Source organism: Trichosurus vulpecula, chromosome 4, assembly GCF_011100635.1.
Source record: "Trichosurus vulpecula isolate mTriVul1 chromosome 4, mTriVul1.pri, whole genome shotgun sequence".
Lineage (NCBI taxonomy): Eukaryota > Metazoa > Chordata > Mammalia > Diprotodontia > Phalangeridae > Trichosurus > Trichosurus vulpecula.
This window is the reverse complement of record NC_050576.1, coordinates 113805992-113824589: the sequence shown is the minus strand read 5'-3', so window position 1 is coordinate 113824589 and position 18598 is coordinate 113805992. Positions and strand designations below refer to the sequence as shown.

General features: G+C 41.1%; 1 protein-coding gene across 1 annotated transcript in view; it reads left to right on the top strand.

Annotated features, from left to right (window-relative positions):
- KCNH1 (potassium voltage-gated channel subfamily H member 1) overlaps positions 1-18598 on the top strand; it is a 515719-nt gene that overhangs the window by 307348 nt on the left and 189773 nt on the right. Inside the window, exons 8-9 of the mRNA XM_036756302.1 lie at positions 8841-9040; positions 14478-14730. Coding sequence (XP_036612197.1) covers positions 8841-9040; positions 14478-14730 — 453 coding nt within the window. The remainder of the gene's footprint in view (positions 1-8840; positions 9041-14477; positions 14731-18598) is intronic.

Sequence of the window (18598 nt, the reverse complement as noted above, 5' to 3'; positions counted from 1 at the left end):
GGGGAGGGAAGAGGGGAGAGAATTTGGAACTCAAAGTTTTTAAAAACAGATGTTCAAAAACAACAACAACAACAAAAAAAGTTTTTTTCATGCAACTAGGAAATAAGATACACAGGCAATGGGGCATAGAAATTTATCTTGCCCTACAAGAGAAGAAGGGAAAGGGGGATCGGAGGGGAGTTGGGTGACAGATGGGAGGGCTGACTGGGGAACCGGGCAACTAGAATATCCACCATCTTGGAGTGGGGGGAGGGTAGAAATGGGGGAAAAATTTGTAATTCAAACTTTTGTGAAAATCAATGCTGAAAACTAAATATATTAAATAAATTTAAAAAAAAAGAAAAAAAAAGAAAGAATCTGTCCAGGTCTTCCTTTTGATTATGGCTTTCAGGTAGTCCAATGATTCTGATATTGTCTCTCTTGGAACTATTTTCCAGGTCAGTTGTTTTTCCCGTGAGGTATTTTACATTTCTTCCATAATTTCATTCTTTTGAATTTGAATTCTAACTTTTAAGATGTTGTTTTCCTCAATGTGCTTTTGTACTTTCTTTTCTGTTTGGCTAATTGTACTCTTTAAGGAGTTGTTTTCCTCAGTGAATTTTTGTATCTACTTTTCTACTTTGTTCAATTCTACTTTTTAAGCAATTTTCCAAGCTATTGACTCTTTTTTCATAATTCTCTTGCATCACTCTCATTTCTTTTCCCATTTTTAATTCTACCTCTCTTGTATGATTTCTAAGGTTTTTTTTGAGATATTCTTTGAATTCTTTTTGGACTTGAAACCACTTCCCATTTTTCTTTGGGGGTGTTGCCTATAGAAGGTTTGGCATTGTTGTTCTCTTCTGAGTTTGTGTTTTGGTCTTTCCTGCCACCATAATAACTTTCTATGATCAGATTCTTTTTTTGTTTGCTCATCTTTTTTTTTTGGTCTTTTTCCTTTTTTTAAAATTTGATCTCTGTTCCCAGGGTAGAAGGGGCAATGTTTTAGGCCTGTTGTACCAGTGGCTGCAGGCCTTGGCTGTTTACCTGGTGTTGTGCTAATGTTGCCCTGAGACACCTAGGAGACTCTCATTCTGGTGCTGTGATTGAGGGGATGGGGATGGGGTGGCTGATGCTGCTGGAGGCCATAGAACACTGGGAGCCTTGAAACATGATTTTGAATTTTGGTCTTACTACCGCATTAGCTATGTAATTGGCTGCAGGTTCTTCATGTTTAAAATGAAGACCATTTGGCTAGCTGGCCCTTCCCAATTTTAAAATCTATAGTTCTTTGGCCAGGTACAACCTGTTAACATGTAATATTGCCTGGAGCCTCTTATCATGGCCCATCAACCTGCCACTATGGCCTTCTCACCCTGAAATGTCCCTCCGCCATGCTAGTCTTTTTCCCCGTTGGTAAGTCCCTACCAGGGTCTCTATTTGGGAAGGGGCCAGGCAAAACAACCTTCATTTCTCTCATGGCTATATTTCTAACTTTCCAGATTTCAATACCTTGCCTTTAGTTCCCTCCATTCTTTGGCTCCCTTTTTTGTGCCTTTCTTTTCTAATTGGAATGTAAGTTCCTTGTGGACAGGGCCTGTCTTTCTTTTTATTTGTATTTATATACCCAGAGCTTAGAACAGTGACTGATAAATAGTAAGCATTTTATAAATGCTTGTTAAACTACACTTCAAGGACGTTCTTTTAATTCTTCTAGCAGCAGAAGACCATGTGGCAGATTCCCACATCTTACCTGGAAAGCTCTTCTAGGCTGTTATTCAATAAGATGGGCTATTTGTGTGCTGAAATGTGTATCAGTTGTTTTTTGAGGTACAGGAATCCTCATGGGTAAAATATATGTGTGATGAGAGAGCCCCATATAATGGCAGCCCACCATTTCCTTGTTATTATCTGCAGTGGGACTACTAATTCTACTACATAACATTTATTTTAGTGCTTTAAGTTTTGCTAATTGCTTTACATCTATTATCTCATTTGATCTTCTCAACTTCCCTGTGAAGTAGGTGCTATTATAATGCACATTTTAGAGTTGAGGAAACTGAAGAGGAGAGGTTAAGTGGCTTGTCCAGGTTCTGTCTCACAGCTAGGAAGTATCTGCGGTAGGATTCAAAGTTATGTCTTTTTGACTTCTAAGTCGAACATTCTTTCTACTATTCCACCTACCTGCCTACTTAGATTTACTTTTCTTACGTCTCTAATTCTTTGCATGTAAATTTCAATTTCCATTTTTTAAAATTTAAAGGCATACTTTCATATGTACGTATGTATGTATGTAAAGATTCTTAAGCCTGTCATTTTCTCATTTGGGACTTTATATCTATAGGACTTTGATCATTAGCATAATCCATAAAGGACATATAGACATACATCTATTTCATCATTTTAAATTTTTTTATTAATCCTTTTGGCTACCTTAATTTCCAAATAAATCCCTTTCCCTATTCGTGAGCTGTAATTTTTAATTAAAAAAATTAAAAAGAAAAGAGAAAAATAGCAGTTCAGCAAAACCAGCTAATACATCAACTACATGACCCAGGGATATACTGGAGCCAGCTCATACTGACTCATGAGAACCAGTCATTAAATTTCCAATTTCTTCAGAAATGCTACAAATCAGGATTTGATTTATTATTTTGTTGACTCTCTAGGCTTAAGAAAGTGACCACGAAAATGTTAATAATGCAGATTAAACTTTAAAATGTGTCCTGGCTAATTTTTTTCTTCAGAGAACTAATTATTTACCAATTTTCTGAACATTTGCCAGCACACTTCTGACTATGACAGCATATGTAGCATTCCACACCTATAGGCCCTTGCCTCTGTATAGGAAGAAGGGAGGTACATTTTTCAGTTCTTCTTTAGTACTAAACTTGGTGATTATAATTACAAAGCATTTAATTTGAATTTTGGTTCTTTGTGTTTATTTTGTTGTCATTGTCCAAAGTCAAGATTACCCAGTGGTCAGGAAATGCTTATTAAGCACCTACCAGATACCAGACACTATGTTAAGCTCTGGGGATACAAATACGAAAAACATAGTCCCTTCCCTCTAGGAACTTGCACGGTAATGGGGTAATGAGGGAAGATAACACACAAAAGGAAGCTTGAAAGGAGGGTGGTGTGGAGCGGAAGCAGAGCTTGATGGAAAAGTCAAAGAAGTACAAACTGAATTCAGGGAGGTAGTGAATGAGATCTTTAAGATGTCTCTCCTATCTCCCCTCTTCCTGACTTGGAGATTGAGGAGTTCATGGCTCTAGGCTCTAATCAGAGGGGCAGAGAACACTGTGTGTATTGTTTTTCTCTTATTTTACTGCCTCAGGTCATATGAGTATTTCATGTTTCTCTGCATATTTCATATTCACTTTCTTATGGCATAGTACTATTCCTTTACATTCATGTGCCATAATTTTTTTTAACTGTTCCTATATCCATGATATTTGCAAAACATTTTGGCATATGTGAAAACTTTCTTTTTTCTGTTTTTGATCTCTTTTGGAAATGTGCCTAGCAATAGGAACTCGGTCAAAATTTATGGACATTTTAGTCTCTTTTTTAACATAATTACAAATTACTTTTTGAAACGCTGTTTCGAACTGTTAGGCTAACTCAAAGCTCCACCAACGATGTAGCAGCATGCCTGTCTTTCCATAATTCTGGCATTGACTATTTCCATTTTGTCATCTTTGCCATGTGAAGTAAAACATCAAAGTTGTTTGGATGGGTATACCTCTTATTAGTGATTTGAAGAAACTTTTCATAAGGCTGTGAATAGTTTATAATAAATAATCTGACAAGTATTTCTTTATATCTGTTTGGCTGCCTGTCCATTGAGATCTTAAATATTTGTGTAAATTCCCAAGTATCTTAGATAGCAGACCCCTCTCAGCCATATTTATTGCAAAGATTTTGCTTCTTATCCTTGCTGCACTGATATTTTTCTTGCAAGAGCTTTGCAATTTCATTTAGTTAAAAAGTCAATTTTGTATTTTGTGATTACCCTCTTTTCTTTAGTAAAGAGTTCTCTTCCTTGCCATAGCTGTCAAGAGTACTTGATTTTGTTCTCCAATAATTTTTTTTATGGTGTGATCTTTAACATTGAGCTCCCTGTGGTAAATGGTACAATATGTTGGCCTATACTTAATTTCTGCCAACCTGTTTTCTAGTTTCCCAGCATCTATTGCCAAATAAGGAGTTCTTCCTCAAGCAACTTATGTTCTCAGATTTATTGAATACTGAGCTGCCAAATTCAGTTGTTTCTGATTCCTCTTTAGCTAGTTTCTTCCACTGATCTATTTTTTTATTTTTTAGCTAATACTACATAGTTGTGATGATTACTGCTTTGAAATATAATTTGAGATCTAAAAATGACATCACTCTTTCATTTTTACTCCCCCCCCCACCCCATTTTTCCCTTGAATTTCTGGACCTTTTATTCCTCCAAATGGACTTTGACTAGCTCTGAAAAGTGCCCTCTTGGTAGTTTGATTGGTATAGCAGTAAATTAATTTAGTAGCATCATCATTTTATGCTTTTGGCACTGCAACTGCTCTAATTTTCATGAAATTCTGAATTCTGTTGAGCTGAAATATTGTTCCCTGTAATTTCTATCCATTGTTGGTAGTTTGACTCTTTAGAGCAGAGAAGAATAAATATAATTCTTCTGTCACATGACAGTCATTTAAACATCATCCCTCCACTTACCTGTGTTTTTTTTTCCCCCTTTAATGTATCCTTTCATATTTTTCTGCAGTCTGAGTGAGAAATGCTTTTCTTTATCATTAAAGCTAAGTTTGGCTAACCGCCCTCCCTGTCTCCTGGAGAATTTTCATGTTATAATTGTCCCATGCAACTCTGAGGTCAGTGTGGTGTATTGAGTAGAGCCTGACTCTAATAATGTTGGAGACAGAGGACTTGTGTTTGAATTCTTCCTTTGCTTCCTTATCACCTCTGTAACCTTAGAGTCAGCTCACTGGTCCTCCATATGCTCATCTGTAAAGTGAGGAGTGTTAGACTAAATGATCTCCAGGCTTCCTTCTAGCTCTTAATCCTGTCGTCTAATGAATAATGTATCAGCAGTATGCTTAGATATAAAAAAAACAACAACAACTGAATTTCCACAAGGTATTGGACAAAGACTTTCCTGACATGTTTTTGGAAAGTTTGAAAAGATGAGGTTTGGATAATGGTACAGCTAGGTTGCTTGACTGGACCCAAAGCCTGTGGATTGATGGATAATCTTCAATCTGGAGAGAGGTCTCTAGTGGAGTGCCCCAGGAGTCTTAGATAAGCCCAGTTCTGCTCAAGTCTTATCAGTAACTTAGATGAAAGCACCATTAGCCTGCTAATTAAAATGTTTTATGGCACAAACCTAGGAGGGACTGCTAACTCACAGGACAATAGAACTGGGATCTAGAAAGATCATAATAAGCTGGAATAGGGGACTGAGGAAGACATATAATAGGGAAAAATCATACATTTCAACACTTGCAGTGAAATGTTTGTTTGCATTGAATGGGGAAAACATGGATAGAAAGAAGCTCAGGTGAGCAAGACAGGGATTCTAGCAGACTCTCAGAATGAGTCAGTAGTGTGATTCAGCAGGATCAAATGAGATAATATTTATAAAGCACTTAGCATAGTACCTAGCACATAGTAGGCACTTACTAAATACATATTCTCCCTCTTAACCACCAATGAGCTGATACAATATTAGGCTTCATTAGTAGATGTTTAGTGTTCAGGTAGAAAGGGGTCATAGTCCTACTATACTGTGTTCTGGTCAGAATCTATTTAAAATGTTGCATCCCCTTTTAGACACTACACTTAGGAAATCAAGGTGGAAGAATTCCTATGGATTACAAGGTGATGAAGGAAGTAGAAACCATGTCATATGGATTAATTGAAAGAAATTGGGCCTGTGTAATATTATAGCCAAAAAAGCTAATTTGACCTTGAACTGCACTAAGAAGGTCATAGTTTCTAGGAATAGGGAGGTGATCTACTTACTGTGTTCTCTGCCCTCATCAGACCTACTCTGCAGTGTTGTTTTCAGTTCTGGGCACCATGATTAAAGCAGAGGAAAAGGGAACAAGCATTGATTAAATGTCTGTTATATTCCAGGCACTGTGCTAAGCACTTTACAAATATTGTTTCATGTGATCCTCACAACAACCCTGGGAGCTATCTCGATGCTATTATTATTATTTACATTTCACAGTTGAGGAAGTTGAGGTAGGTAATTCAAGTGACTTGCCCAGGGTCATGCAGCTCATCCATTTGAATTAAGATCTCACTGACTCCAAGGCCCAACACTTTATTCACTGTGCCACCTGGCTGACATTGATAAACTGGGGGTCGATAGGATGGTGAAAGACTGAATCTACGTCATGTGAAAAGCGGTGGAAGGAAATGGGCATATTTATCCTAGAGAGGAGAAGAGATGACCTGGGACATGAGAGCTGGATTATAGCATTTGAAGGACCCTCGGGTAGAAGAGGGATTAGATTAATTTTCTTTGCCCAAGAGGGCAGGGATAGGACTCCTGGGTAGAAACCGCAAAGAAGCTAACTTATGTTCTGTCGGGAGAAACTTCCTACAATTGTTGTTTTGTTGTTGTTCAGTCATTTCTCACTTGTTTCCAGCTCTTCATGACCGCGTTTGGGGTATTTTTTGCAAATTCCTGGAGTGTTTGCCATTTCCTTCTCCAGCTCATTTTACAGATGGGGAAACTGAGGCAAACAGGGTGAAGTGACTTGCCCAGGGTCACACAGCTAGTAAGTGTCTGAGGCCGGATTTGAACTTAGGAACTTGAGTCTTTCTAACTCCAGGCCCAGCACTTCATCTACTGCGCCACCTCTCTATTAGGGCTAGCCAAAAATGGAAAGGTGTTGAGAAGTAGTGAGTTCTTCCTTCTAGCAGTCTTCAAGCAGAGGCTGATCTATCCCTTGCGAAGTATGTTCATGTATGGGTCATATCTAATGGCTTCTGAGGGACCTTACAATTCCCCATTTCTGTGCCCTGAGTATGTTTAACCTGGAGAAGAGAAGATTTAGTGAGGATGACGCAATCGATGGAAGTGAGATTATGCATATACCATGCTTGGGTAGAATCAGGTCCAATGAGTGGAAGTAGATTTTGTTTGGTATAAAGGAAAAAACAAAACCAAATTCTTAACAGTTAGAGTTGTCCCCAAATGGAAAACCTGTCTTGTGAGACGATGAGTTTCTTTTCAGTGGAGGTGTTCAGTCAGCAGCTGGAAGAGCTCCTGTCCAGGATGCTGTAGACGACATTTATGGAGCTGTGTTCTATGAGCTAGGAGGTCTCTTCTGACTCAAAGTGTCCATAATTCAATGATTCTTTGAAACTCTAAGGCAGGGGTGGAAAACCTGCGGCTTTGAGGTCACATGTGGCCCTCTAGGTCCTCAAGTGTGGCCTTTTGACCGAATCCAAACTTCACAGAACAAATCCCCTTAATAAAAAGATTTGTTTTGTAAAACTTGGACTCCGTCAAAAGGCCACGTGTGGCCTCAAGGCTTCAGGTTCCCCACCCCTGCTCTAATGCCTCAAGTGAGTAGCTCAGAGGACTTCTGAATGATGAGCTTGAGTTTTTGGCATATATCTTAGAAGGCTAAGAAAGGGATTAGTGATAACCTACTCCAGAGATAGCAAGGTACTGTGGAAAGAGTTAAGGCATTTGGAGTCAGAGGACTTGGGTTTGAATTCCAGCTCTGCTATCAACTGCCTATGTGAACTAGGAACAGCTAGGTGGCCCAGTGGATAGATCACTGGGCCTGGATTTAGGAAGAGCCAAGTTCAAATCCAGCTTCTGATACTTATTAGTTATGTCACCCTGAACAAGTCACTTGACTTTTCTACCTCAGTTTCCTTAAAAGTAAAATTGGGTAATAATAGCACCTACCTCTTAGGGTTGTCAAAAGAATCAAATGAGATAATTTTTGTAAAGCATGTAGCACCATACCCAACACATAGTAGGTGCTTAGATGCTTGCTTCCTTTCTTTTTTGGGCAAATCACTTACCCTCTCTGGGTTTCAGTTTTCTCATGTATAAAATGAAGGATTGGATTTATTTCTAGGATCCCTTCCAGTTCTAAATGGATGAACTTGAGATAGAGCTCTGAGTCAGATATGGACAAGGGCTGGTCTCTATAGACTCGCAAGTTTCATCATGGCCAGAGGAGGCTAGCAGGGACATGTGAGAGTAGGCAAAATCTCCCACTTGGAGTTGGAGTTCTAGAGGACTCACAATCTGGAAAGATTCTAACTGAAGAGTGTGACTGGAGGCTGAAATGCATGGTCACTTGGGTGGGTGAGAGTGTTGCTGAGACATTAGCTAGGAGTCAAGGAAATGAGCTAAGTACCTAGCCAACAAAGTTGGGAGTGAAAGTGTAAAGTAAAAAACCCCAAAACAAAAACAAACCCAAGGGGGGAGAACTAGCCAAGTAGCCACAGTGGGGGTGAATGGCAACCCTTTAACCTGGCTTTTGTCTGCTACAGCAGCCTGGTAGCTTTGTATATCTGGAGCTCTTAAAAAGTTGATAGCTGATTATATCTAGGACTTGACATTAGCTATCCAAATCTTTTTTTGGGTTTCTCCTGGTCCTTCTCTTACTATTTCATGATGCCCAGGCTTACCAGTCTTCCAAAATGCATATACTGTTTGTTCTTTTCAAGGTTGCAAAGGGAGGTACCATGGGCCTCAGCCTCTGAACATGTTGCCCAGTGGCCTGACCTCCTGGCCATTTCTATGGTGTATTTTGGGGAGTTCATCCCACTTCTCAACTCCCACTCACATGCCATTTTCTTTTCCTTCTCTCCTATAGCCCTCCTGTATGCTACCATTTTTGGGAATGTCACCACCATTTTCCAGCAGATGTATGCTAACACCAACAGGTACCATGAGATGCTCAACAGTGTTCGGGACTTCCTGAAGCTCTACCAGGTGCCAAAGGGACTCAGTGAACGAGTCATGGACTATATTGTGTCCACTTGGTCCATGTCCAGAGGCATTGACACTGAGAAGGTAAGAGATTGGGAACTTAAGAGAAACTACTTATCACTTAACTTTCTGCATTGCATAATTTAGGTGGTCAGTTAAGTGCAATTCAACCAAGATTTATTATACACTACTTCCTTATTACATATTATTCCCTCTCATACATTGTGTGGTCCAGCTCCTGTTCCTAACGTGTCGTATTTTTTCCTATCTCTATACTTTTACAGAGATTATCTTTCATACCTATAATGCACCCATGCCTCACCTATACCAGACTCCCTAGTTTCTTTCTAAGCTCAGCTCAAACCCTGCCTTCTCTATGAGGCCTTTCCTAATTTCTCCAGTGTTAGTCCCTCAAATTACCTCACATTTATTTTGTGTATCCTTATATGTATACACATTATCTTACCCAATAGAATATAAACTCTTGGAGGGCAGGGCTATTTTATTTTTATCTTTGTATCCCAAGTGTCAAGCATAATACCTGGCCCATAAGAGACACTTAAAAGCTTATTGATTGATCAATTAAGTACCTACTGTGTGCTTTGTATCTCTAGAGATACAAAGATAAAAGTAAAATACCTCTATTCTAGAAGAATAGAATAGGTATACAAATGACAAAGATACAAGATTAGAAGTATAATTTGGGATCAGTTGAGCAGCTACTCTGGACCTCAGTTTTGTTATCTGTGGAATGGTGATGATGATCAAATCCCTATTCTGCTCTGAGAGTCTGCATGTGTTAATTTCATATCATTAAATTGGATGAAAGCTTGCTCAAATTGCATAATAGACTGAAAAAAGAGAGTGAAAAAAATGTGCATGTGAGAAAGGTACAGTCAATTCTCTATTATACAGATGTGGATTTACCACTTTGTGAATTATTTTTGAAACAAATATTTAATCCTGGCCACCTCCTCGCTTCAGATCTGTAGGTTTCTTGCTGAAGTCTGTGTGTGCTCAGGGAATTCAAACTTGTTTTAGACAAATCTTCTGTAAATATATGGCAGAATATGTTTATGGAAAGGCAAATATGAATGGATTTGGATTGTTTGTGTGACTATTCCTTCTTTAATATGCATTGGTCAAGAGCTAAAGAGGTGACATAAATTGAATATGAGCATGTCCTCATTCTGGGAGAGTAGCATTTGTGATACGTCATCTTATATAACCTCAAGATATCTCCACCCACCCCAGAACGAAAAGAGGAAGGATCTGGGAAGGTCTTTTCCCATTTTATAGATGGGAAACCTGAAGCAAACAGTAAGATAATCCTTTTTTCATAGGGAGCTTAGATCCCTGACCATCCACGTCAGTTTCTTTTTGCTCTTGCTGGCATAGTCCCTTTAGGAATAAACTTCAAAGCTAAGCTGGAGGAATTAGCCAGAGATTGGTGGAAGGAAAAGAGTCATGTGTTTCAGTTTAGTAGAGGACAGGAAAATATTGCAATCTGCTGTTCATTGTAAAGATTTTCCTTACCCTCCCCTCTATGACTGTGGCTGGCCTAGATAATGTGATGGATGGCATGGGCACCATTTACTCATTTACTTATCCCTTTGGGTAAGATGAGGATAGGTGAGATGTGGGCAGAGAGCACCCAGTTCCACCATACTGGACTTTCCTTTAAGCCTCTGAACCTTTGACAAACTGCAAGAAAAGACTCGCCAACATGGTCATGAGATTTCTATTAAGACCCCCATCCTGATGACCTCTTCTATGCAGAAAAAAAATAGCAACACCTTTAGTCTCTGAAATCCAACCCGGTGGCATGACATTATAACAATTTGCTTGACCAGCCTTCTTGTGGAGGTTAACCTACCTGGAAAATAGTCCACTGAAAAGCAATTCTGTAGGGAAAAGAGATAATGCTTTCGTTCTGATTCCTCTTCCCAGCTTTTTTCTTCCCCCATATGGCTATATTATATTTGATAATTAGGAGAAATGCTTAGAAATGGTGCTAGACTGGAGTCAGGTTGGCTGCCAGTGAGCTATCTGATCTTAAATGAAAGTTCGTTTCACCTTTGTGGTCTTCTTCCCACACTGTACAATGAAGTTTTTGTACAAGATGACTTTTCAGACCTCTTACAGCCGTGATTCTAGATGAGATGGTCCAGTCTTCCATGCTAACACATTCCTGTTCATGTCTAGGGTCTTTGCCCTAGAAAGCCAAATAGCAAGAAAGGTTAGCCTAGGAAGCTCAGATTTAAAGCTCCTATCTCAGTGACAAAGAGGCATGTGTGTGTGTGTGTGTGTGCGCATGTGTGTGTGTGAGAAAGAGAAAGAGAAAGTGAGAATAGAGAGAAAGCAAGAGAAAGGAAATGAGAGAAAATAAACAAGAAAGAAAAAGTAAGAGAAAGTGGGAGAAGGTAAGAGAGAAAGAGAAAGTGAGAAAGAGAAAGTGAGACAGAAAGACAGAAAGAGGCCATGAGAGAGAAAGTGAGGAAGAGAAAGTGAGAAATTAAAAGAGAAAGTGAGACAAGAAGAGAGAAAGTGTGAGAGAAAATGAGACAAAGTAAGAGAGAAAGTGGGAGAAGGTAAGAGAGAAAGAGAAAGTGAGAAAGAGAAAGTGAGACAAAAAGAGGCCATGAGAGAGAAAATGAGGAAGACAAAGTGAGAAAGTAAAAAAGAAAGTGAGACAAGAAGAAAAGAGAGAAAGTGTGAGAGAAAATGAGACAAAGTAAGAGAGAAAGTGGGAGAAGGAAATAAGGAAAGTAAGAAAGTGTGTGTGTGAGAGACAGACAGACAGGGAGACAGGGACAGAGGCAGAGAAAGCAGGCACTTGTTGGAGCAAGAACTAACAAAGATGAGGCTGACTCATAGCGATGGCAGTCCATAAATTCTGCCGCCCAAGCCCTGTTGCCTCTCCCTCACCCACACCCATACACACCGGGCTCTGGGAGTGCTATCCATGAATAAAACATCATTTCAACACCAAGGCCTCGCTCTGCTGGCAGCTGCTGCTAGATAGAACAGTGCTGCTTGATCCTGGGAAAACCAAATATTTAAAGGTGAATTCACCTAGAAGATAAACCTTCGTTTCAGACCAGTGGTCACAGTTCTGACATGACATGCTGAGTTTTCTTGCATGCAATGCGCTTGGAGAGAGGAAGCCCCTGTTCATATTTGTGGGTTTTGTAGGTTGTTTTTCATGGCTCTTCATCTCCCTCACCCCCCCATCCTCCATGTGTAATCAGTTGTCAAGTCTTGTTGCTTCTACTTGTCTAAGATTTCTTACATCCAGAAGGATGTCGATTAATGTTTAACAACTGGCTCTCCAAAAAGAAAAAAAAAAGGAAAATGTGAGCACAAAAAACAAAAAAAGTTTAATCTGCATGACCGGGGCATTTTCTTCATCGCTTTCTTAAGTCTAGACAATTAGCAAAGCAATAAATCAAGCCCTGATGGATAGCATTTGCCCAAAGAAAGTATAACCCCTCCTACTGAAAGTTCAGCAGTTGACTTACACTAGCCAGTACGAGTGGGGCCCCAGGACATCTCTGCTCACATCCATTCTTTTCTCCATATCTATCCAAACCAAAACCACCTCAGTTTAGTCCTTCATCACCTCTTGCTTGGATTATTTCAATAGCATCGAAATTGGTGCGTGTGTGTGTGTGTGTGTGTGTGTGTGTGTGTGTGTGTGTGTGTAGGGAGAGAGAGAAGACGAGAGAGACAGAAACAGAAAGGAGAGGGCGAGGGAGAGGAAGAAAGGGAAAGAGGGAGAGAGAGAAAAAGAGAGGAAAGAGAGAAACGGAGAGAAACAGAGGAGAGAGAGAGAGACAGACAGTGAGAAAGAGGAGGGAGAGACACAGAGAGATACAAAGAGACAGAGACAGAGACAGACAGGAGGAAGAGACAGAAACAGACAAAGACAGGGAGGGAGGAGAGAGGGGAGAAGGGAGGAAGGGGAAGGGAGAGGGAGGGGGAGGGGGAGAGAGGGAGAGAGCGCATCCAGCCCCTCTCCCCTCTCCAATCCATCCTTCAGACTGTTGCCAAATTGACATTCTTAAAACACAGGTCTGACCAGTGGCTCACTGCTTAAGGAGCTTCAGTGGTTCTTTTGTGCCCCTTGAATCAAATACGAACTTCTCTGTTTTACATGGAAAGCCTTTTCCAGTCTGACTGCAGACTTTCTTTCCTGGTGTATCACTCCCTGTCATGCCCTCTACTTTCCAGGTCTATTTGCTGGTCTCTTTGCATGACATTCCATCACCCCTCTCTTTGTAGAGGCTATCTCTCATGCCTAGAATGCTTTTCCTACTCATCTCCACCTCCTGGAATCTCTAGTTCCTTTCTAGGTTTACCTGAAGTAAAAGCTGTCAGCTACTTAAGTTCATGGAATATTTTGTTTTTTTGTCTTAGTACCCCTAAGGTTTATCACAGCACCTGGGACAGAGTAGGTATCTAATAAATGCTTATTAAATTGAACTGAACTGAATTGAACTAGACCTAGATCTTTAATGAATGTTCAGTTTCAGCCTTGCCAGGCTGATTTTACATTCTATTTCTTTTCAGTCATTTTTCAGTCAGGTCCTTCTCTTTGTCAACCCTGTTTGGGGTTTTTTTTGGCAAAGATACTGGAGTGGTTTGCCATTTACTTCTCTAGCAACAGGGTTAAGTGACTTGTCCAAGGTCACACAGCTAGTAAGTGTCTGAGGCTGGATTTGAACTCAGGAAGATGAATCTAGGTTACACACTGTTGCAACAATTCAGCTAGCAGCTGCTGTGGGGGTGAAAGACCAACACAAGCCCAACAACAAGAACGCTTCCAGCACAGGTTCTTTTGATCTGCTTTACTAAGGAAAGTAACGTTAAGGGGTTAACAATCTTATTTCAATACAACATACAAATATCATTCACTTAGTTCAGGGGGAAAAGCCAGCGCCCTGAACTTCAGAGCAAACATAAACAAATTACAAACATACATTTATAAACAGACCAAATACAATTCACAGTTACCAAGAAACTGTCAACATCTGAGTTCAGCGGGGAGGCTCTTAGAGCAGCTGCCCAGAGTCCTGCGCCTCCAGGAGTGAGAGCCTCAGACAAATAACTCTGTTGTCTCTTTTTATACACTCTTCAGCCATCATCAAACATCATCTGAGCTACCAGAACTTAGGCTCCTACTGTTAGCTCTGATCTTAGCAACTCCCCTTAGAATGCTGAGGGCTTCACACCCACATAGGCTTAGCACCTAGTAGACAGGGGTTTGGGCCTGGGGCTTTGTACCTAATAAGGCTCAGTCAAAGACACTTAATTAATCATTCTAAAACAGTAAGAAAGGCCCAACTTAATTGCCAATACACACACTTAGTAGATGTGAGTGTTGGGGCTTGAATATCAATCTGCTCCTTCCTAACCCGGTTTTCTTTCTACTGTGCAATCTTGCCTCTACAAAAAGGAAGCCATAGTCTTGCAGCAGCAGGAATGACTTTGACAGTTACCATCTTTTATCTTTTCCTAGGTTCTCCAGATATGCCCCAAGGACATGCGGGCTGATATCTGTGTGCACCTAAATCGCAAGGTGTTCAAGGAGCATCCAGCATTCCGGCTTGCCAGCGACGGCTGCCTGCGGGCGCTGGCCATGGAATTCCAGACAGTGCATTGCGCCCCTGGTGACCTCATCTACCACGCTGGCGAGAGTGTCGACAGCCTGTGCTTTGTGGTTTCAGGTTCTTTGGAAGTGATTCAGGATGATGAGGTGGTAGCCATCCTGGGTAGGTTGTCCTGATCCTTGGACCACACTAACCATTGGGCAGAAGGTACAGATGCTCAGGGCCTGCCAGTGTCAGGCTGTACAGTTTACTGAGGGCTCACCAAGGCCTTGATGGGACTACATTGGCTGAAAAGGATCTTTCTTGCATATGTGGATAAGTCTTGGAGATCTTATGCATATAACTGACCCAATTTTCTGCAGTAAGGAATGGGGGAAGGGGAGAGCATATAGGACAGTAGATAATCTGAAAACAATTTCTGTTTAACTTTAGAATGCTTTATATCACTTCTTCCTGCCCTTTCATGCACACACGCCCTCAACTCCCTAAAGTTATCCTCATTCTTATATTTTGATCAGATGGTAGACTTATAGATTTAGAGCCAGGAGGGACCTCAGATGCCATTTTACACCTCCTAGCTTTACAGATCAGGCGACTGTGGCCCCAGGAAACTGAGGGGATTGCCTAAACCGCAGATAGTAAACATCAGAGGCAGAATTTAAACCCAGCTCCTCTGACCCCAGAACCAGTGAGTTTTCCACTATACCATGTTTCTCAGTTTACTCCAAGATTAAGAATGAATTTTACTTCTTGGATATATCCTTGCTGATGACGGGGGGATGTTTGGGCAGGAGAAACTTGAAACCCTTGCATCTCTGATCTTGGTTCTGCCATTAAGTAGGTAGGTAGCCTTGGTTGTGCATGCTCTGGGCCTCTGTCCCCTCCTGTCCAGAATGAGGGGTTTGGTTTAGATGACTTTTAAGCTGTCATTCTGTGTCTAGGTTTATATTTCTGGACTATAATGAAGTTTCAGGGTTCTCTGTAGGTTTCATTTGTCTCCCAGTGGCCACAACCATAGATAACTGAGAGTGGCCTATGTCGGATGTACATGATGTAGGTCACGGCCATTACTTTATGGTCTCTAAAAGTAAAATGTGTTTTATCTCCACCCTTAATATAGGGTGTCCCAAAAGTCTTAGTTCAATATATAACTTACTGCCCCGCATATTCATATTATGTATACACACACACACACATATATTTATACATTACTAATGTCTATTTCTACAACTGAAAAAAACAGTAATAGTAATTCATTATTAATGTAGTATCTTTCATATATGAAAATGAAGGTCTCCTTAGTGGGATATGAGCTCTGTGTTGTTTTCTAGTAGTGGTTTTCTAGTCGTGGTGGGCCATCCACATTCCCTCAGCTGGTTTTTCTTGTATGTTTTCACATGGCTACTGGTGTTCCCTCATTAGCATTATGCTTTGAAAACTATATTGCTGGCCAAGACTAAACATATGACCCAGAATCCTTTACACCATCAGTAGATTTAGTTCTGAAGAATTCCCAGACTAATATAAAGCAAGTGGGAAGCAAATGGCCATTTGAACAAAAGGTGTTTAAGATACAGGCCTCCCATATCCTTTTCCCAAGAAGAGAGGGGCTGCTGGATAAATCAGTTGAGTTAGATAAATGAGGACATGCCTGACACCAGCTGATCTTCCTTCTCCAAGAGACCCTCTTGCCTCTTGGTTTTGACAGCTCTGAGTGTGATAAGGTAAATCCTCCCTGGGGTTTAAGCCAAATCTATCACTGACACCGGTCTGAAAAGCATGCCCATGTTTCAGACAGTAGAGCCAGCTTTGCCTGAGCCCCAGCTCCTGGGAAAGGAGGGAGGCCCAGGCCTTTGTCTGTGCACCCTCTCTTCTCACAGGCAGGAATGGTGGTGGCTGTAAAGGGGTCCACTGGTGAAACTGAAGTTTTGTCTGAGCAGTTGTAGATGTCTTAGTATGGATGGTATGGCTGGGGACTGGTTCTCCCTCATCTGGCTTTGTTCCTTCCTTCACAGTATTGATTTCTGCTATCATTTTGAAAATCCCATATGTGTGTCATGACATTTATCCTGGAAAAAAAATGAACAGTCATGGATCTCATATTGTTGCTTCCGTTTCTGCTGGTGTAATCATGATAAAAGGGCCGTGTCTGAGGAAGATGAATGGACCCCAAAACAACCTCCTGCTGACCGGGCTTGTTCAACATGGATTCCTAGGGAAGCCGCACTAAGAACCAACCTCAATCTTGGGAGGTGAGGGAGGGGTGAAACCCCATGCAGGGGTGGGGAACCTGCTACCTGCTGCCTTGAGGCCAAATGTGACCCTCCAGGTCCTTAAGTGTGGCCCTTTGACTGAATCCAAACTTCACAGAACAAATCCTTTTATTAAGGATTATTATTAAACAAATTATTAAATATAGTATATAATAAATATAAATTATTATTAAACAAGTCCAAACTAGATTCAGTCAAAGGGCCACACTTGAGGACCTAGAAGGCCACATATGGCCTTGAAGCCACAGGTTCCCCAGCCCTGGTGGGCATTAGGGATACAAAGACCAAATGAAAAACAGCCCCTGCCCTCAAGGAGCTCACAGTCTTTCCACTGTAGCATGGTGCCTCTCTAGCTCATGACTATGAGGCGACTTCATGGATTCTTAGTAGTTCTAGCTGTAAGTGATTTCAGTACCATGCTTCTGCTGCCTTATCACCCTAGGATCTTCCTTAGTGCCAGGTGCCTCCTCATCCTGTAATATGCCATCTACCCCCACAGCCTTCCCACCTCAAAAATTTCCTGGGACGTTTCAGCCCCTTTCTCCTGTTGGTGAGCTCCTCCTGGGGCCTTCATTGTAGGGAGGAACCCAGGCTTGACAACTTTCGTTCCCTTCCTGACTGTGCTTCTGACTTTCTAGACTCCAACACCCAACACCACTCCCCACTCTGGATACCTCATCAACCTTCTCCCCCATCAGAATATAAGCTTCTTGAGGGCAGGATCTGCCTTTCTTTTTTGCTTGTATTTATATCCCCAGCACGTAGCAGAGTTCCAAGCCATTTTCCAAGCCAAGTTCCATTTTACAGATGAGGGAACTGAGGAGCAGGAACAGAGGCGAAGAGACTTGCCCAGGCTTACACAAGGAGTAGGAACTTGAACTCAGGCCCTCTGACTCTAGGTCCAATATTCTTTCAACTACTCTGTGCTGCTATTCTAATAAGTGACTTTAAGAAGAAAAGGGTTAGTATCCACAAATGCTAAGGCAGCTAGGTGGCGCCATAGTGCACAGAGCTCTGGTCTTGGAATCTGGAAGACTCATTTTCTTGAGTTCAAATCTAGCCTCAGACACTTACTAGCTGTATGACCCTGGGCAAGTCACTTTACTCTATTTGCCTCTATTTCCTCATCTGTAAAATAAGCTGAGGAAGGAAATGGCAAACCACTCCAGTGTCTTTGCCAGGAAAACCCTAATTGGCATCACAGAGAGTCAGACGCAACTGAAATGACTGAACAAGAAATTGTTTCAAAAACAAAACAAAGAAATGTTTTTTTTTCTTAAAAGAAAAGGGTAGATGGTCCCTGTCCTTGGAGAGTTTGCACACCCGACTTCCCGGAGAGAGGAGGCTGAACAAAATGATTGTTTAAGTCCCCTTCTAACTCCAGGGTTCTTTTCTTGAGGATTGGGAAATGACACATCTTCCATATCATCTCCCTTTGGGGTCTCTTGGAGATTAGTGTTCATTTCTCAAATCCCTTTTTAAGTCCCTCTTAAATTATCAAGTTTAAGCTTGTGTATTTTGAGAGGCAGGGGAGCTGGGAAGGAGTTGGGGCCTATGATTTCATTATACATTTCCAGCATGTAAACTCCTTCTGTAAGTACAGATAAAAAACTCCTCTGTAACTCATTCTTAGCCAGGGACTCTGAGAGAGTAAGTGACTAGCCACAGGTGGTTTGTGTCAGAGGCAAATCTTCTTGTCTCTAAGCCCGGTTCTCTAGAAACGATGCTAGGCTGCTTCTTCTGTTTTGACCAAGACT